The sequence below is a fragment of the Caenorhabditis remanei genome, chromosome I, assembly GCF_010183535.1.
Source record: "Caenorhabditis remanei strain PX506 chromosome I, whole genome shotgun sequence".
Taxonomy (NCBI): Eukaryota; Metazoa; Nematoda; class Chromadorea; order Rhabditida; family Rhabditidae; genus Caenorhabditis; species Caenorhabditis remanei.
In genome coordinates this window covers 3,519,177-3,539,620 of record NC_071328.1, presented here as the reverse complement: position 1 = coordinate 3,539,620, position 20,444 = coordinate 3,519,177, and the positions used below count along the sequence as shown (strand labels likewise).

The window sequence follows — 20,444 nt, the reverse complement described above, 5'->3', positions numbered from 1 at the left end:
AAAAAATGATTTTTGTTTCGAAAAATCTAAAATGTTCAACTTTTTCGTACAAAAGAAAATTTTGGTTTTTTTTTTCGTGTGAAAAATCAAATATTCCGGAGAAAAAGAGATTTTCGAACTTTTTAAACCAGAAAAAGTTCGATTTTTTTCTAAAAACAGGATTTTTCGCTTGAAAAAGCAAAAAATTTCTTACAGGTTTTCCAAATGAAATTTAACTGATTTTTCAAATATTTCCACAGAAAAATTCAATTTTTGCACATATTTTTCAAGTTTCAAGGCATTTTTAGTCGAAAAAAATCAAAAAACCTTATTTTTTAAATGAAAATTTCAATTTCTTTAATCTTTGATATTCGCTCGACACAGTTCTTACAACTCCACCGAAATCCGCTTGAAAAATGTCCCTTTTTCTCTGAGTCTCTCGATTTCGCACACAATTTTCTTCGGTTTCGGTAGAGCGAGGTCGTAAGACGCGTCTCGTTCTAATAAATGAGAGTTTCAATTGACAAAACCGGCAAAAAGTGCACAAAACTGCTTTTTGTTCCAAAAATCGAACATTTTCTAACTTTTCGTACAAAAAACATAAGAAAATGTTATTTTTAGTCCAAAAAATTCGAAAAACCTCATTTTTTAAATGAAAACTTCAATTTCTTTCGAAAATCTTTGAAGAAAAGTTGACTCCACTCTAGTCCTCTCTCCCCTCTTCCCTCTGATCTCTGGTTCAGTGTGTGTTATGAAACAAAACTGGCAAAATGAGGCTTATGGGGTCAGAAGCCACACAAAAACGCGAAAAAAAGAAGAATTCTTCTTCGAAGAATACCCCAGAGAGAACACCTGATGACATCGAAAATGGGAGGAAATGACTAATCGTCTGCCATCAAAAAAAAACAAATGTCTGCGTGTCGCACCTCTAATTCTAATTCTTCGCCCATAAAAAATTTCGGGGCGTTCGCCACATCTCTTTGTTAATCCTATTTTTGTCTGCAAAAGGAAAGAATGAAAAGCTCGAAAGATTGACAGATTGCGCAGTGTGCCTAGTTGTTGTGTCTGTGTCGGCGGGCGCGGAGCGGAAAAAGATTCTCTGTTTTTTATTTTTCAGAGAGAAAAGAAGGAAGCACAAACATAGCAAATAGAAGACGTCGATGTGAAAAAATGAAAAAAAAAAGTTGGGAAAATGAGAAAAAAAGAGGTCGAAATTCGATAAGGAAGTGCGTTCCAAGGGCACACTTGTACCCGCTACTCGTGATGCAAAGGATTTTTCGAAAAAATTTCGTGTTTGCTTGCACTTTTTGAGTAAGATGAAGTGTAGGAAATTTTAGAATTTCAAAGAAAAACGCTGATTCATGAAATGAGTGAATTGTACTCAAAAATGTGAACAATTCGAGAGGGAATAACAAAATTTGGGTTACAGACAGACAGTGGTCACATGGTAAGTGACCTTAAGGGTTGATTGTCACGTGACTGAAATAACAGAGATCAGACCATTTGGAGGTTTGGTCTTGACACGAAATCTACAGTAGGCTGATAGTGAGTTCAAAGGCGCAGAGATGAGATGGTCTCGTACGGAAAAGTGGATCATAGTGTGGATTTACGGTAGAGTAGCGTAAATCTACATTACTGTATTTCATGACACTATTAGCACGACACGCGTCTTACAACCGCGCTCTATCGAAACCCAAGAAAATTGTGTGCGAAATTGAGAGATTTCAGAGAAAAACTGACATTTTTCAAGGGGGTTCCGGTGGAGCGCAGTTATAAAAACTGTGCCGAGCTAATACGACCAAATTTAATGAAATTCTCGGGCACAGACACGCAAGACAGAAACTTCGAGAATCTTCTGATTTCAACTTTGAAGTTCGAATTTGCTCTTGGCTTACGGTAGACAATTTTTGGGTTCTACGGTATCTTTTTACTCCTTTTCTGACTAATCACTCCAATTTCACATTAATTAGGTAGATCAAACCCAGATCTCCATTTCTGTAGTTGACAACTTTTTGATAGCTCTTCTAGTTTTTGAGATATGTTGCTTCATAGTCGCGTATCTCAAAACCTAGAAGAGCTATCAAAAAGTTGTCAACTACAAAAATGAACATCTAGGTTTGATCTACTCAGCCAATGCAAAATTGGAGTGATTGATCAGAAAAAAGCAAAAGTATTCCGTACTGCCCAGAAATGGTCTACCGTAAACCGACAGCATCTTCAAAAGTCACATATCTCAAAACCTAGAACAGCTATCAAAAAGTTATCAACTGCAAAAATGAAGATCTAGGTTTGATCTACCCGTCCAATGTAAAATTGAACTGATTGTGCAGCAAATGACGCACTTCTCCGCTCCAGAAGATTCTCCTGAGAAGAAAGTTCAACTGAACTCTAGATAAACGACGACTTGCTACAGAATTTCTGCACAAAGCCAGTGCCTCCCCCTATAAAAAAAACCAATGATCCTATTTAGTCCAACTAGAAACCAAAAGTTGTAAATCGGTTTACGACACGACGAAAACCAGTTCCCAATGGACTCCCGGTGAACCTTTTTTTTCAATCAAAAAGTGACGGGGAAGATCTTCGAAAATCGGTGGGGGAATTGGGTTTGGAACGAGTAAATGTGAACCTAGTGGATGGAGGGGACAACTGACACGAGGGGCTTGATAGGTTGGATCACTGAGAGGGGCAGGCAAGCGATGAAAAATGAAAAATGAGAGCAGGGCGGAAAATTTGGAGAGGGAGGATGTGTGATCTCTCGTAGTTGTGCTGGTTCTAGATGGATCAGGTGAGAATTTTGGAGCTTTTGAAAAAATCACTCCAGTTTTAAAAGGGGCGGAGCTGAGACCTTTTTAGGAGGGAGAGACTGTCACGTGACATAAATAACAGAGATCAGACCATTTGGAGGTTTGGTCTTGACACGAAATCTACAGTAGGCTGACAATGAGTTCAAAGGCGCAGAGATGGTCTCGTACGGAAAAGGATCCGGATCTTGGTGTGGATTTACGAGGGGAGTAGCGTAAATCTACATTAGCTACCTCTACAGGGCATTATGGCCGAGTTTTAGCGGAACCTCGGCCACGGACGTTAGTAAGAAAGAAACTTCGAGACTTTCAGGAATTTTGTTTTTCGATAACTATGCGATACGGCATTGTTTACCCTCTAAAATACTCTAGACTGATATTTCCACTAATTGTCACCTCGGGGGATACATGTCGTCAAGGAAACGAAAAGAAAGAATTTCGAATCTTCGAGAATAGCAAGCTTGAGGTATTGAAGGGGTTGAAAAGATGGGGAGTCAGGAATTTCGGAATTGTGAAATCCGGATTCAGATGAATCAGGACATAATTCAGAATTCATAATTCAAGACTCAGAATTCAAGACTCAGAATTCAGAATTCATAATTCATAATTCAAGATTCAGGATTCAGGATTCAGGATTCAGAATTGAAGATTCAAGATTTGAAATTCAGGATTCAGGATTCAGAATTCAGGATTCAGGCCTCAGGATTCAGGACTAAGGATTCAGGATTCAGAATTCAGAATTCAAGATTCAGGATTCAGGATTCAGGATTCAGGATTCAGGATTCAGAATTCAGGATTCAGAATCCATAATTCAAGATTCAGGATTCAGGATTCAGAATTCAGGATTCAAGATTTAAGAATTCAAGATTCAGAATTCATAATTCAAGATTCAGAATTCAAGATTCAGGATTCAAGATTTGAAATTCAGGATTCAGGATTCAGAATTAAAGATTCAAGATTTGAAATTCAGAATTCAGGATTCAGAATTCAAAACTCAGAAATTCAAAATTTGAAATTCAGGATTTAGATGGATCAGGTTTTTTTCTGGTAAATTCTGGAATTCTGATTCAGAATTATATGATTCTTTCGTTTTCTAGAGAATCCCATACTTGGAACTTTAAAATTCCAGTTTTTTTGAAAGTGAAAAAAAATCTGGAACTCCAAATGTCAGAATTTCCGGAATCAGCAATTTCAAGGTCTGTTGCACGGTCAATAAAGATTTCCAAATATTTCCAGAATATCCTTCCGTTAGAGTTGAGATGGCAATTCTAGCTCAGTATAAGGAAATTTCAGATGCCTAGATATTGGAAAAAGCAGACACGATAGATTTCAAGTATTCAAGAATTCGAGAATCTAAAATTTCAACATTCCAGATTTTTGATATTAGCACGGAACGTTTCTTACAATCGCGCTCTACCGAACCCAAATAAAATTGCGTGCGAAATTGAGAGACCCAGAGAAAAAGAGTCATTTTTCAAGGGCAGTTCGGTGGAGCGCAGTTGTAAGAACTGTGCCGAGGTAATAGCTTTCAAGATTTCAAGAATTCGAGAATCTAAAATTTCGAGATTCCAGAATTCGAATAAATTTCCTTCTTGGAAACCTCCAGAAACAAAAAATGTGGAAATTTGAGAATTTGAGATTTTCTAGGAAATCCAAAATCCAACATTCTAGAAATTTCACAACTTTTCCAAAAAGTCGACAACAAAACTTCTCTCTAACTAGCCATTGAGTGTAACTTTTCTTCCAATTACTAGAAGAAACCAAGCGAAACAAAGCGTCTAGTGTAACCGAGTGTGTTCACAATCTTGGCGGGAAGCCAACGGGAAGGAAGGAGGAATCATAACCGAGGAGGAATATGAATTCGGGGAGAGATAGCGAGTGTCTTGAGACTCAGAGACTCGCCACAGCTATGAGAGACGACGACGGAGTGCGCGATAGTGTCACTCCGTTAAGCAAGAGAGAGAGAGTGTTTCGATTGGAAGAGAGAGAGCTCGAGCTCCGGCTCCTCGGAGAGCACTGAGCAAGAAAGAGTGTGCTTCTTCTCCCACAGAGAAAGAGCAGGCCCCCAAATATTCTATTATTGCCTCCTCCTCCTCTCTCTCTCTCCATCTCTTTTCTCCTACACAAGCGGTTTTTTCGCTTCTGACTGCTTCTGCTTCTTGTGCTACACTACAAACAAAATCTTCTGAGTTTTAATTTGTATTCTTTTAGAAGACTACAACACGTGTCTTTTGTAGTTTTGATCTTCTTTGGATCGGCGTCCGATGGCCGCCGTTCGATCCGGCCTCGTCGACATATTCGTGCAGGGACAATGGCATCGAGTGTTGGCAACACTCGATCCGACTGCGATCACACTGCAGGTAAGGTTTTTTTTAAAAGATAAATTTGACTGAAATTTTAAGTCTGAAAACTAGGTTCCGATGTTGCAAATCGGTCAGTTTCTGTTCGAAAACTGAAATCTTTAGGATTCGGAATCTGTCTGGAATCACCAGAAATGAGAGGCTTTTAGTGTGAAAAAGCACAATCATCCAGATCCGGATTCTCAAAAATTATATTAGCTCGGCCCAGTTCTTACAACTGTGCTCCACCGGAATACCCTTGAAAAATGTCTCATTTTCTTTGAGTCTCTCAATTTCACACATCTTCCGTTTCGGTAGAGCGCGGTTGTAAGAAGCGTGCCGTGCTAAAATTTTTACAAAAATTCATTGAAATTAACTAGTCAATTTGGAGTTACGGTACGTGACCTATATCATTGGAAAGCTGAAAAAACGGCTGATTCCAAATATATATTCAGTTTTTGCCCAGAACTTTGACCTCGTTTTTCTCGAATACCAGACCTCGTAGGCTAAAACTAATTATATATTTGGAATCAGCGTGATTTCAGCTTTCCAATGATATTGGTCACGTCTCACAACTCCAAAGTAACCATCCCAACTAACAAGATTGAAAGATGTTTTGCTTCAAAACCGTCAATTTTTTTACAATTTCATCTTCAAATTTCTAGATTTACCAGATCTTAACTTTCTTCATTACTGTAACTCCTCAAAAATGGTTCTCCATACCAAAAGTGTCATAATAGCTCGGCACATTTCTTACAACTGCGCTCCACCGAAATTCCCTTGAAAAATGTCCCTTTTTCTCTGACTCTCTTAATTTCGCACACAATTTTCTTCAAGTTCGGTAGAGCGCGGTTGTAAAAAGCGTGCCGTGTTAATAACTCGGCTCATTTCGTCGCTATCCAATGATTTCCACTAGATTCAGAGTCCTCATTTCTCTGGCTTCTGAATTCTTCCGATTAAAAAAAACCTACAGTACCCACACAAAAAAGTGTTGATCTATAAACTTTCTGATGTCACCCTTCTTTACGCCATTCTCACATCTTCAAGACGCCCCCATCTAGTGAGAAGAAAGCTCATATTTCATCTTTCACCCACTTTTCTCATTTTTCTATCGAAGAGCCAAGCTAATGAGAAAGAATGAGATGAAGCCACTCTAGACAAGGGAAACAGAAAACGAATGGATGATTTTGTAGTATTAATCTCATGAGGGCTGAAATTCCAAAATATAAGAGATTCCCTTCACCTATTAGCTCGTCACAATTCTTACAACTGCGCTCCATCGAAACCCCCTTGAAAAAATGCATATTTTTCTCTGAGTCTCTCGATTTCGCACACAATTTTCACGCGGTTTCGGTAGAGCGCGGTTGGAAGAAGCGTGTCGTGCTAATAACATGTGCTGTACTCTATTACTTTCCTATCTATGGCATCTCTACTATGACAAGTCAAGTGACACATATTCCGAAGAGAAACGGCGACTCATCAAAAACGAATTCGTCAGTGACATTTTCGAGAAATTTCCGTCTCTCTCTCAATTTCATTTATTCTCGAAATCGGGTCCACAGAGTGATTTATGCGAATGCACACATAAAACCCATGTGGACATAAGTAATGGGTTTAGGTCTAGGGATCAGAGGCCGTGAATCCGGAATCCAATTCAAAAAAATAATAATTTCAGACGATGGAGCAGAATGAGGTGGAAGCGGAGAAGCGGACGGTTCGAGTCGTCAAGTACGATGGAAATGGATTGGGCATTTCGATTAAAGGAGGCAGAGATAACAACATGCCAATTGTAATTAGGTAAGGCCCACTTATAAGGGATACCCTGATACGGGTTTTATGGGTCTAGTGGGGGGATAAGGTGTCGTCATCTTACGTCAGGAAGATCATTGCTATTTAAAGGGATTGTAGAAAGTCGCCGTAGAGCGCACTTCCAGAAACTGAACGACGTTGGTATTAGCACGCACGCTTCTTACAACCGCGCTCTACCGAAACCGAAGAAAATTGTGTGCGAAATTGAGAGACTCAGACAAAAAGAGACATTTTTCAAGGGCATTTCGCTGGAGCGCAGTTATAAGAACTGTTCCGAGCTAATAAGCAAAAATTGTTTTTAAAAAAAGAAGAGATTTTCAGAAAATCAGCATTTTTTCAATTTAAAATTTGTGAAAACGCGAAGATTTTGATGACGAAGGGCATTTTTGAGGTTACTGTAGGTGCTAATCCAGGAATTCCTGGCTTCTGCAGATCTGGAAATGAACATTTTTGAAAAATATCAATTTTTCAGTTTAAAAAACTATTTTTTCACGAATTTAGTTGAAAGTACGTTTACTATTTCAAATTCCTGGAAATCTGGATTCATAATTTACCAAATTTCCTATCTTCGGCGTCCTTTTTTGCCAGGAAACCCGATTTTCGCCCGAAAAACTGAATTCTTCACCAAAAAAATGCGAATAATTTTCAGAAAATCTGGGAAAACTTCGAAATTTATTTGATTCTGGGACGAGAATTAGAGCCGAAATCGAAAAACTCGGGAATTCTGCTATAAATTGCGATTTAAATACGAAGAAATTCGTGAAAAACTGAGAAAAATACCGAATTTTCTCTTTTTTCCAGCAAAATCTTCAAAGGAATGGCAGCGGATCAAACCGGCGAGCTCTTCCTCGATGACGTCATCATTTCAGTCAACGGCGAGAGTCTTCTAGACGCGTCTCACGAGGAAGCAGTTCGCGCGTTGAAACGAGCCGGTCGAGTTGTCGACTTGCAAGTTCAATATCGACGAGAAGACATGATGCACAGAGAGAATATAGTGGAGAACGTGGAATGGGATGACGATATTCGGGAGAGAGTTCGGACGATCGGGTTGAAGCTTGCATACGTGGCAAGAGCTGGGATAGATGCAGACGCCGAGGGAAGGATATTAGAGATGCGGAGTCCGTCAGGCCGATATTCTCTAGCTATGCGATGTTCCAGCAGTGAGGAAGCTGACGGCTGGTTCGAAGCCCTGCACGCCTGTACGACCTGTCTGCTAACTCAGGCACTGGCCCAAGTCAATATAATGCTTGGAAACAATCCACAAGTCAGACATATGGGTTGGGTTGCTGAGCAAGTGTCAGAAAACGGGATTTCCATGTGGAAACCCAAATTCATGACACTTACAAACAGCGAGATCCTATTCTATGAAGCCGTGCCACAACTGAAAGCCGAGTGGGCGGAGCCTCGGCTAGTGCGGCCGCTGGTAGCCACAAGAGTAGTTCAGACGAGCTCGCGAAGTGCTCCAGTCATCAAAGGTCTCACAGATGTGATCTCATTCCGAATGCGTACCGGAACACAACAGGGCGTTCGGACGCACACAATTCGCGTCGAGACTCATGCCGAGTTGGCGAGATGGGTACGAGCGATAGTGATTGGAGGGTACGAGGCGTGTCTTGCCACGTCACAAGTCTCCGCTCCATGTCTATGGAGAGGAGAGTCGTGTGAGCTTATAGTGAACCTAGATAATGGAATCTCATTGTTATCGTCAGCGGGGGAGGTGAGAGGATTTGAAACAGAGAGAAAATTACAATTTAAAAAAATTCAGGTACTGTGGCAACACTCGTTTGAAACGATACGTGCCACTGGTGACGACGGCGGTCGCTTTTTGTGGGTCGATTTTGGGCCACCACATGGTGAACAGGTAATTATTATTCTTTCTTTTTTCTTAAATGATGGATGATAAGAGAAATCAACAACAAAAGAGCAACAATTAACAAAAAAATGTTTCAAGGAATTGGATCTGCTGAATTCGGCGAAACCAGTCGTATTCATTCTACATTCATTTCTCGCCACCAAAGTGTATCGACTGGGATTGTACGCGTGAAGAAAGAAGGTTAGTTCATCGGCGCTCCATAGGCATCCGGCATTCGCTCGATTGAGAATCGGTGATTGACGATGTACATGATGGGGACTCCCGGGATTTTGCGAATGCGACGTTTGAGGTCACGATCGCAAGTGGCCACGATGTAGCATTTGTGCTGAAACGAAACTATTAGCTCGGCACAGTTCTCACAACTGCGCCCCGCCGCAAACGAGAGAGTATCGGCGAGAGATACAGATTCTCACAGTTTTTGACCTATTTTCGCTGTTTTTTTATTGTATTTCTTGTAAATTGTTATGAAATATAGCGAAAATAGGTCAAAAACTGTGAAAGTTAAATACTCTCTCGTTTGCAGTGGGGCGCAGTTGTAATTTCAAATTTTCAGATTCTACATACAAATATTTGTTCAAAATTGCCAAAAACCGCCAAAAAAGACTGCAGCAATACATCACTCATTCCGTTTTTCCCTCCTGCCTCTATAGATTTTTATGCATTTCCCCCCCCCTTTTTTTTTGTTAGATTCTATTGCCAAATAAAGATATTTTTATTTCTATAAAACAAACCTGTGTAACTCTCTGCACCAAACAGTCATCAGCATACGTTCCCTTGTGCTCACACTTCAGTCGTTGCACACGTGGATCTTTCAGCACTTTCAGCGCGATTTTGAACTTGCGGACTTTCTCCAACTCGGCGAGCACACAGTCGGTCGCGTAGACGATGGTTTTAGCGTACAGACAATCCATCAGCCCTTGGAACATGTCGATTCGATTTTTGACGGCGAAATTCACGAAATTCGTATCGACGATGACGTGGAATGGTGGGCCGAGCTGTGTGTTGTACTTCATGAACATTGCCGACGAGATTTTTGGGCTGAAAATCGATAAAATAGAGTGAAAATAAGTGAAATCGGAGGAAAACTCACGCATGAACCAATTTGAGTGCTTGCTCATCTTCTTTCGGTGTTCGAATCACTCGTTGTTCCTCTTTTCTGTAAATTATCGATAATTAATTAATTAATCGATAAAAATCAGATTTTCAAGGCTTACATTCTGTTATCTGTCTTCTTGACAAGCTTGTTGACGGCGCTCTTTCTGGCGTTCGACTTTAAGCGTTTACCCATGTTCTGGAAGAAAACATTGAATTTTATGGGGAAAATTTGAATTTTGTAAGGAAAAAGATGAAGGAGCGGAATAAAACACGATTTTCTACGCTATTTAGCAGAAAGTCTACGTTTTTTGCCTTGACATTCGTGAGAAACAAGCAGTTTTTCTTGAGGAAGAGGATAAAATGCAGAAGAACCGAAAAACCCTGAAATATCATAAATTCGATCACTTTTTCTAGGTTTTTTCTGTTCCCCACATAATTCAGCTGCAAATCTTCATTTTTCGATAGCAAAATTGACAAAAATTAACAAAAATTACGAAAAATAACCAATTTTCCCATTGAAAAACACAAAAATTCGTCTTAACGAAGTCCGCAACATTGCGTAATATCGAGGACTTGGTGTTCGCAACCAAAGATGCATTTTAATTGCCGCGCAAACCACGCGATTCAATTGAAGTGCATATTTAAATTTTAAGATTTTAATTCTAGGATTCGTCTGGAATTTTGAAATAATTTTTGTTAAAATTCTCAATTTTTTGTGATCTCTGCGTATTTTTCTATGTAGAAAACATTCGAAACTCGAATTTTTGTTCGGGAAATTGCTCGGGAAAGCCAGTTCCATAATTTTAAATTTTTTTTTGGGAACTCAGGTTTTTTAAATGTTCTAACATCTTTTTCCACTTTTTTCTCTATTATAATTTCAAATTTTTCGCTATATTCATTAAAAATAAGTTTTAGACTGTCAAGTATGACAAAAGAAAATGAGAAAAAGCCAAAGGAAAAACCGAACACTCGTAAAATTGCATTTCGAAATGAGGCGATCAATGCGTTGATGGATCTCGACGACGTCGCATTAGTCACATTTCAAAAAGCGATGGAAGTAGCGAAACTAGACTGCAAAAAGTGTGTTCTCCACGACACATCTCACAATCCAAAGTAATTTTTTTTTTAAATTTTAATTTAAGCAAAATTTCTCTAATCCGCCGCCAAGAGATTCCAGAACCCACAACTGTCGTGACAACCCGTTCTGTATCAGTCGTTTGGGATTGGAGAAATTCGAAAAGTTGATTGCACTGGAGCAGGAAACGAAAGAAGAGGCGAAAAAAGATCAGAAGCGGCGAGATTTGAACGAGCAGCCGGCTGGACTTGTGAATGGCGGAAATTTCTGTTATGTTAACAGTTTTCTGCAAGTCTGGTTTAATGTTCCAGAGTTTCGGCAGCTAGTTTACGATTTTCGGCCTTCAGATGCCTTCGAGCCGTGAGTTCCGAGTTTCAACTCACCGCTCTTGCAACTGCGCTCCACCGCAAAAACTGCGAAAATCTGTGTCGGCGCGAGAAAAAACTCTGCGTCTCTCTCGCCGATGCTCTCTCGTTTGCGGTGGAGCGCAGTTGCAAGAGCGGTGGGATTCTTACAACCGCGCTCTACCGAAACCGAAGAAATTTCCGTGCGAAATTGAGAGACTTAGAGAAAAAGAGACATTTCTAAATGGGATTTCGGTGGAGCGCAGTTGTATGAACTGTAGAAATTCTGAAAATTAAAAAAATTTTACTTTCAGACCTCCAGCGCCACGAATGGACGTTCAAGCGACTATGATGGCTCTTCAAGACATTTTCTACACTCTTCAGACTACTCCTTTCGTAATTTTCACTTAATTTTTTTCAAATTTAGCAATTTCTTAACCAATTTTTTTAGAACGACGCCGATAAAACCGCCGGGCTCGGAAAACTCCTCCGCCTCAACTCGGAGCAGCAAGACTCCCAGGAGTTCGGTCTGAAATTCTTCAACGCTCTGGAACGGTGTCTTCCAGACCATCCTAACGGGCAGGACACTCTAAACCGGCTGAAAGATTTGTTCACCGGGGAGATTTGCACCCGGATTGTGTGTAAATGTGGGCAAAGATCCGAGAGGGAGGAGACGGCGATCTCGTTGTCATTGAATATTGAGGGTCATTCCACGTTGTTGGACGCGTTGGATTCCTATTTTGGAGAGGAACAGTACGTGCGATTTATTGATTGACTTTTCATTAATAATAGCCGACACAATTTTCAAAGTTTTTAAAAATCTATTTTCGCTATTTTTCATTATAAATTACAAAAAACTTTGGAAAATAGCGAAAATTGGTCAAAAACTGTGAAAATCTGTGTTGGCGCGAGAAAAAAACTGCGTCTTCGGTCCGACACTCTCTCGTTTGCGGTGGGGCGAAGTTGTAAGAGGGGTGCGCTACTAATAACGGAATTCTGAGTAGAAAATCGTGAAAACTGTGAAAATGGGCATTTTTATATGCCAAAAACACGTTTTTTGAGAGATTTTTATACAAAATTGACGATTTTTGACCTAAAATCAGCTTCTGGCCACTTGCAGTCGGTCTATTCCTCACAGTTTTAGATTTTGAGCCATGAAAACTGGTCCAGACTGGGAATCGTGGTTTTCGTGATATTTTCAATGTTTTTGAGATGAAATCTGTTGATTTGTTGATTTTCAGCCAAAAAACTGTAATCTAGCGTTTCAAAAAAAATGTTGTTGAAATTGCTGAAAGCAGTTTTTCTCGTAGAAGTAGCGGTTTTTGCCATTTTCTGAACCTTTACTATTGTTGCTTATACGGCTAGTTCTACAGAGAACAATTTCTTATAGTCCCCTTTATCAAACTTACAAAAAATGTTCTTTATCTGAAAAAGTTATCTGAAAAAGTCAAGTTATCCCGGAAAAAACGGGAAAATTGAGGCTGTGGAGCTCATGGCCGATTTTATTGAAAATCAATGTTTTTTTTTCAATTTCAGCTTGGACGATTACAAATGCCAACGATGCAGCAAAACGGGGAGCACATCGAAACAATCGGACTACGTAAAACTCCCTCCTGTCATTGTGATTCAACTAAATCGATACAAGTACACAGCGAAAGGACGGCAGAAGCTGAAGACTCCGATGGCTTATCCGAGAGAAATTCCAGCGAGAGCTTTCCAGAGAACTGATTTAAAGAATGCGCCGCCCGCGGAATTTTACGATTTGTTCGCTGTGACGATTCATGAGGGTAGCAATGCTGAGTGTGGCCATTATTATGATTTGATCAAAAGTCCGCTGAATCAGAAGTGGTATCGATATAATGATGAGGTATTGTGGGAGTTTGGGATGGTTTTAAGAGGGAAAACTAAGTTTTCGTGTTAAAATTTTCATTTTTTGCTCTGAAATGTCTGAAATTCGTAAAAAAAAATTGGAATTTTCAACTCCAAATCACTTAAAATTGATTGCGGAACGATTGGAAATCGAAATTCACCGAAATGGGCTAAAAATTTTGAACTTTTTGAGAAAATTTTGAGATTTTACGTCAAAATGTGCATTATTGCTCTAAAATCACTAAAAATCAGGTCTTTCAAACCGAAATGTCAAAAAATTGTGATATTCGAATCGGGGGTTTTTCTTTTGTGATTTGAAGCTCTGGAAGATTCGATGGAAATTTGAAGTTTTTACGAGAAAAATGGGATTTTCACGAAACTTTAAAAGATTTGAGGACAAAATGATGGTTTTATCAGGAAAAATTAAGTTTTCGTGTTGAAATTTGCAATTTTTGCTGTGAAATGGCTCAAAATTTTCATTTTTCATCGGCGAATTGGGTTGGGGCTGAAAATCTGGAAGAATCTATGCAAATTTGAAGATTTTAACGAGAAAAATGGGATTTTCACCTCCAAATCATTCTAAATTTACATACATTTTGATTTTCCGACACCAAGAGTGAAAAAGTTTATTAAAAACGCTCGAAATTTGATGAAATTTGTGTTAATTGGACTGAAAATTCTGAACTTTTTGTGAAAATTTAGAAACTCTACTTCAGAATGTGCAATTTCGGTCTCAAAAAGCACATTTTTTCGTAAAATTGAGCAAAACATTCCTAATTTTTGTTCGGGAGATTCCCAACTCTAATCTGGAAGATTCGATGGAAATTTGAAGTTTTTTACGAGAAAAATGGGATTTTCACCATCACCTCCAAAGGGACGTTTCAAAATAGAAATCTACCGAAATTTTTATTTTCCGACTCGAAAAGTGCTCTAAAAGTGCTCTTTGGATGAAATTTGTGTTAATCGGGCTGAAAATTAATTTTGAACTTTTAGAGGTTCAAATGTTCATTTTTGGTCTCAAAAGACACATTTTTCGTAAAATTGAGATAAACATTCTTAATTTCTTACGGAAGAAATCACCTTTTCCAGACCGTCGAATCCATCGCAAAACCACCTGGAACCGACAAGCCAACGACTGGAAAAGTGGAGAAATCGCGTCGAAAAGACAAAGAAAAATATCCAACTGACCAGAAAGCGTGTTATGGTCTCCTCTATCGTCGTCGTGACGCGATTCTCCCACTTCCACACCCTATTCTACCTTCCGAGGAGCTCATCAAGGACTCGAAACATGCGATTGAGGAGCTTTTCGAGGGTTTAACCAAGAAAAAGATTGAGAAAAGCGAGAAAAGGTTGTATGATTTGGAGCGGAGGATTAACAAACTGAAAACTTCGAATACAAAACTGGAAACTCATATTGATAAGTATGAAAAACCGAATGAAATCGCCTTTTTGCCGATTTCATTGCTGACTGACGTGCTTGCGATGGAGTATGAAGTGGCGAAGGGCGAGAAGAAGAAGAAGAAAAAGGAGAAATCGGAGAAGGAGGAGGAGAAGAAGACGACGACTACGGAGGATGAGGATCTCGCGGCGGCGATTGCGGCTTCTGAAGCAGATCAGATGAAACATTTGAATTCAGAAGAAGGTCCGTCGACGTCAGCTTCTGGAGTTGGAGCTGTAGAAGATGGGCAAGACGAAGAGCGTGCTGAAACTGAGACGCCAGAAGCCACGAACACCGACGCTTCTATGGAAGAAATAATCGATAATTCTGAAGGCACCCCTACAAAAGAGATAGATATATTAGCGATTGCAATGGAGGAATCGGCACTTCCCACTGTCGACGTGGCACAGGAACCGGAGCACAAAAAACGGACGCGTCAGAAGAATGGAGATGTGAAATATGTTTTCACGAATACACGGTCCCCCAGGAAATCCGCCGGGAATCAGAATCAGACGCCTCTGACGAGCCCACAGAAGCAACCGGTCTCCACGAGAGTCGCCGCGCTTCTAAGTTCTCATGAAATGTCTGTTTGTGGTCATGGGAAGATGTCGATCGATCCGATTCTCTATGGAGATGTCAAAGCGGTGTCGAGAGCGCCGGCGATGACGTTGCTCAGAGAATACGATTTCAGGGTGAAGGTTGTGTATGATAATGGGGAGAAGGTGTACCCGCAGGCGGATAAGGAGAGAGACCTTTTTGTGTTCACAGCGTAAGTATCGAAAGGTGGAAATTCTGGAGTTATTTTTCTATTTTTGAAGTGAACGTTCGGTTTGAAAACTCTAAATCTCTCGGATTTTCTAATTTTTTCTCAATTTTTCTAAAAAATTCTTGCGAAAATACAAGCTTTTAATGTTGATCGCATGCTTTCCCATTTCTAATGTCAGATTTTTCACGATTTTTTTTTCCATTTTTAGCTGGAAAATCACATTTTCAAGTTCAAGATTTTCGCTGAAAATACGTTTTTTGTGTTCACAGCGTAAGTTTGGATTGAAATTTTAGAGGTTTTAGAGTGAATTTTGAAGTGAAAAATCAGTTTTCCATTAGTAAATTCAAGCTTTTTCTAGCTTTTTGTAGAGAAAATTAGGTGTAAAAACCCTTTTTTAATCTGAAAATCATAATTTTATTCAGGAAAATTTGTGTTTTTGCAAAAAATCTCGGATTTTATCTTTTTTCCCCGATTTTTCTTTTAAAAAAAGCTCTTGCAAAAATCCACGATTTTCTAAATTTTTAGCAGAAAATTCACATTTATCAGATATTTTCAAGTTTTTCTCTGAAAATTACAATTTACACAACACAAAAATACTTTTTGGGAAGGCCCGAAGGCATAGCTTCAAAAATGAAACAATTTTTTGCATTTTTCGATTTTTCATCGAAAATGTGAACATTTTTGACGAAAATTTGAATTCTTCGCAAAAAAAATTCAAAAATTTTGGATTTTGACTGATTTCTTATTCGAATTCATCAATTTTCCCCCATTTTCAGCGAAGACATTTGCATGGAATGTATCCTCGAAATGCGAGAAGAGGGTATCTTCAGCAATCAACTCGAGGAGGACGACAAGATGGTTCGGCGGATTCTGAAGGAGGAACGACAACGATGCTCCGTCAAAAATCCATCGGAACGCCCGGAAGGTCATGTCTACGTGGCGAAATTTGCACTGTCGAATTTCAAGAAATCAGCGATCACAAATCGAGAAAATAAGTTGGCCAAGTTGCATACAAAGAAGGGAACGCTGAGTTTCGATCCAGTCTCCGTGCAGAAAACTGATGCAAACTACCCATCGTTATCGGGTTTGAAGCGTCCACGAGGTCGTCCGTTTGTAAGGAAATCAGAAGTTCCTGAAAAAATGCAAAAACTCGATGAGGAAGGTATGACGGAGTCTGTCATGGAGGAAGACGAGGAGAATTCTATGAATCTGTCGTTGGATCATCAGAATCCAACACGCCCTGTGGACACAATCGATCCGGAAATCTTGAAACCCGTTGAGAATATCGAATTCAACTCGGAACTTCGTTGTGCTCACGGCGGCATCAATTTCAGTCAATTCAGACATTCCGTCTCGCCGGAAGAGTGGTCACGACTGAAAGGTTACTTTGACGAGTGCTACGAAGTCTCATGCTCTCAGCCAGTGTGTGCAGAGTGTCGTCAAATGGAGGTGGACGCTCAGAATGGGACGGATAATATGCGGGTTTTGGTGAAAGAGATGCGGAAACGAATCAACGACACGTTGAAGGCTGTGGAGGCACGCGCCGAGGCGAAGAGTGAGGAAACGGATGTGAAATTTGGGATCTGCAGTGTTTTCATTGAAAAGTTGAAAAAGTTGACGAATCGACAATCGACGAGTCCACCGTCGATCTGTCAGGAATGTCTGATTTGTCAGCATCAGCAGCCGTTTAAGGGATTTCTTACGGAGGTTGGTTGAGAAAAGTCTGCGTCTCTCGCTCTCTCTCTTTTCAATAAATTATCGGATTTTTAACGGATTTGGGGGCATAAAGCAATGATATTTAAAAAAAAATTAACCTGTTGGAAAATGGTGAGATTTACAGTTCTTACAACTGCGCTCCACCGAAATCGCCTTGAGAAATGTCTCTTTTTCTCTGCGTATCTCAATTTCGCACACAATTTTCTTCGGTTTCGGTAGAGCGCGGTTGTAATACGCGTTCCGTGCTAATAGTAAAGCAAACGTCTGGAAATGGTTTTGGGCTTCGTGTACTCCTCGTGGACAAATTGGCGCCAAAGTTCTTTTTCTTTTTTTTCGAATTTTTGAATTTTTATGCAAAAACGTCAAATTTCCGGCTATCATTCATAATTAGAAGAAATTCTGAAGAATCATTATAAATTGTCACTTTTTCGAGGAAAAATTTCCAAAATTGAAAAAAAAATTGAAAAAAAATTTTGGCGCAATTAAACATGAAAAATCAAGAAAAAACCACAAAACTTGACCAAAAATTCGATTTTCCGCTTAGTCCACGAGGAGAGCACGAAGGAATTCTTCAGCTATTTTTGAAGAAAAAAGTGTTTTTGATTGAAATTCAGAATCCTCGCTTAACCGAGAAAACGAGAAAAAAAATTGCTCAAAAATCGATTGAAAATTCGAAAACTCGACAAAATTTCATGATTTTGACTGTTTTTTTCTTTCAGAAAACTAGTTTCTAGTATGATTTTCTCATTAGAAACGCATTTTTACACGGAAAAATAGAAAAAAGATCAAAAATCGAGCTATTTTTGAAGAAAAAAGTGTTTAACCGGGAAAACGAAAAAAAAATGCTCAAAAATAATTTTCAGGACAACCAAAAAGATGCGCACGTCATCGGTCTGACTGAAGACGAGTGGCACACGATCCTCGCCGAAATCCGGAATCTCGAAGAGGCCGGCGACGAGCACGCGATTCTCGTCGATCCCAAACCGATACACATCGAAAACGGCAACATTTTGGACATGTGTGCGCAGTGTTTCGAGCAGCACATAAAGTTCACCGAGGAGCGGAAGTACCTGTTCGATAATGAGAATATCTATGTGAAACTGGTGAATTTGAGTGATGAGGAGGATGTGACGAAGGCGAACGGGAAGTCGCGGAGGGGGCGTGCGAAGAATGTGTACGCGATTAAGATGTCGTCGTCGAATACGTTAATGGAGTTGAAGGTTCAATTATACGACAAGACGCATCAACTACCGAATGATCAGATGCTCTATCGGACTCTTGGTGGCGAGCAGTTTGATAAGAGTATCAATCAGAAGACGTTGTTTGATTTGAGACTTTCGCCAAATAATAATGACAATGTATGTCTAAATTTTACAAAATTTCATTAGGAGACCACTCCTTTTACAACCGCGCCCCACCGCAAACGAGAGAGTATCGGTGAGAGAGACGCAGAGTTTTTAGAGTTTTTTCTGGCGCCGAGATTTACAGATTTTCAGTTTTTGACATATTTTCGCTATTTTTCATGATAATTTACCGAAAAAATTATGGAAAACAGCGAGAATAGGTCAAAACTGTGAAAATCCGTGTCGGCGCGAGAAAAAAAAACTCTGCGATACTCTCTCGTTTGCCGCGGGGCGCGGTTGTAATAAGAGTGCTCGGCTGATAATTAAAATAGAAAACTAAATACCATATTTTCAGCCTCTTATCCTCATTGCTCAACAATTTTCCCCATCTTCACAAACCGATGAAACTGGTGATCGTGCTCCGGAACGCGGCTTCGTCGACACCGCTCTTGCTCATTAATTCCTTAAATTTGCGCCATTCTAGCCGTTTTTAACAATTTTTGTTCTTCTTACCCTGGTTATTCCCACTTTATTATTTTTGTATTCTTTGGATCTCTCAAACCTGACAAATTATCCGTTAACTTATCTATTCTTCCTGGTTTTACTCAGAAGACAAGAATTACATCGGAGAGGTGTAAATCTGAAATTATTTATTTTGTGAATGTCGCCCCTTATTGTTGCTTCTACATTTCGCGAGTATTTCGTGTTGCTAATTTTATTCATATGGAAATGGAAAAAATGAAAAAGTAAGGGAAGATCTTGTAAAATTTCAATCATCGGAGCTCTCTCCTTGCTCCTCAAGATCCGACATCGCTTGATAGTATCCAGTATGATATCCACTCATATACCAGCTCATCAGCATACTACTCAACGCCTCCTGCTTATCGGCAGGCGCCATTGCTAGAATATTCGGAGGGATGGGCGGCGCCATCTTTGGGATTGGTGTGGAGGAGTTAGTGCCTGGAATGTACTAATTTGGGGGTGAAATTATTAGCCGAGCATTTTTATAACAACCGCGCTCCACCGCAAACGAAAGAGTATCGGTGAGAGACGCAGAGTTTTTTCTCGCACCGACACAGATTTTCACAGTTTTTGACCTATTTTCGCTGTTTTTTCAAAAGTTTCTTTGTAAATTTTTATGGAAAACAGCGAAAATAGGTCAAAAACGGTGAAAATCTGTGTCGGCGCGAGAAAAAAGGAAAAAAACGCTGCGTCTCTCGCCGATATTCTCTCGTTTGCGATAGGGCGCAGTTGTAAGAGGAGTTGTCTTCTAATACCTTGCTCGTTTTTCACTTTTTTCCCAACTTTCTGCTGTTTCTTCTCCGACGCGACAGCCTCTGCGATCGCCTCCTCGTTCAGCCACAAATCCTTCATATGGGCGGTCGTCTGGTTTCCATAATACAAAAATGTCACTTGAACTTCGTGATCATCTTTCCCACCGATCGAATCGATCGTCGCCGCGTAGTAGCTCGTCTCGCCGTTCTCCTCGAATGGCGCCATACAGTTTCCGCCGACTTTCCACTGAAAAATTGCAATTTTTTATAATAAATTTTGATGAATTTCAGGGCAAAACCACTCACTAAATACGTTTTTCCATCTTCTCCTGTGTATTTCTTCTCCTTCACTCCACTAACTTGCTGCTGAAATTCAAAAAATCTTAATTTTTAAAAGTTTTTCGCCGAATTTCCCTACATGAACCTCCTGAATTGATTGCTCGTACATTCTGATGAGATCTGTATCGTCCCAGACGTCCTCCACTTCCATTCCGCTCTGAAATTCGATTTTTTATCTCTGAAAATCTTTAAAACATCACAACTTACATCTGCTGACCACACGTTTGTCATAATTGAAGGCTAAAAAATAGTTATTTTCGAAAGACGCTAAAGTGGAGATTGTGTGCGCCAAAATTGCGGAAAGCGGGCGCCCGACTTGCAAATCTAGGCTCCGCCCCCTTGCGCGTTGCAATGCAAACCGCAGAAGAAATATGATTGAATGAG

At 39.9% G+C, this 20,444-nt stretch overlaps 4 protein-coding genes across 4 annotated transcripts; 2 read left to right on the top strand and 2 right to left on the bottom strand.

The window, feature by feature from the left end:
• Positions 1-5,044: 5,044 nt before the first annotated feature.
• On the top strand, positions 5,045-8,972 carry GCK72_000465 (uncharacterized protein; the record flags this gene model as incomplete). The annotated part of the gene is made up of 5 exons (XM_053722509.1): positions 5,045-5,140; positions 6,795-6,916; positions 7,730-8,645; positions 8,694-8,789; positions 8,880-8,972. The coding sequence occupies 5 exons, from the start codon at positions 5,045-5,047 to the stop codon at positions 8,970-8,972; spliced, it is 1,323 nt and encodes a 440-aa protein (XP_053591154.1).
• Positions 8,973-8,982: 10 nt separating this feature from the next.
• Positions 8,983-10,089, bottom strand: GCK72_000464 (uncharacterized protein; the record flags this gene model as incomplete). Its single annotated transcript, XM_003099268.2, has 4 exons — positions 8,983-9,126; positions 9,533-9,839; positions 9,892-9,957; positions 10,016-10,089. 4 exons carry the CDS (start codon positions 10,087-10,089, stop codon positions 8,983-8,985), a joined length of 591 nt encoding a protein of 196 aa, XP_003099316.2.
• A 732-nt stretch (positions 10,090-10,821) lies between these two features.
• GCK72_000463 (uncharacterized protein) lies at positions 10,822-18,907 on the top strand (the record flags this gene model as incomplete). The annotated part of the gene is made up of 9 exons (XM_053722508.1): positions 10,822-11,009; positions 11,074-11,331; positions 11,630-11,711; positions 11,767-12,068; positions 12,852-13,182; positions 14,274-15,391; positions 16,165-17,095; positions 17,968-18,462; positions 18,803-18,907. 9 exons carry the CDS (start codon positions 10,822-10,824, stop codon positions 18,905-18,907), a joined length of 3,810 nt encoding a protein of 1,269 aa, XP_053591153.1.
• A 309-nt stretch (positions 18,908-19,216) lies between these two features.
• On the bottom strand, positions 19,217-20,291 carry GCK72_000462 (uncharacterized protein; the record flags this gene model as incomplete). Its single annotated transcript, XM_053722507.1, has 5 exons — positions 19,217-19,407; positions 19,725-19,968; positions 20,028-20,087; positions 20,140-20,217; positions 20,268-20,291. 5 exons carry the CDS (start codon positions 20,289-20,291, stop codon positions 19,217-19,219), a joined length of 597 nt encoding a protein of 198 aa, XP_053591152.1.
• Between the last annotated feature and the right edge of the window lie 153 nt (positions 20,292-20,444).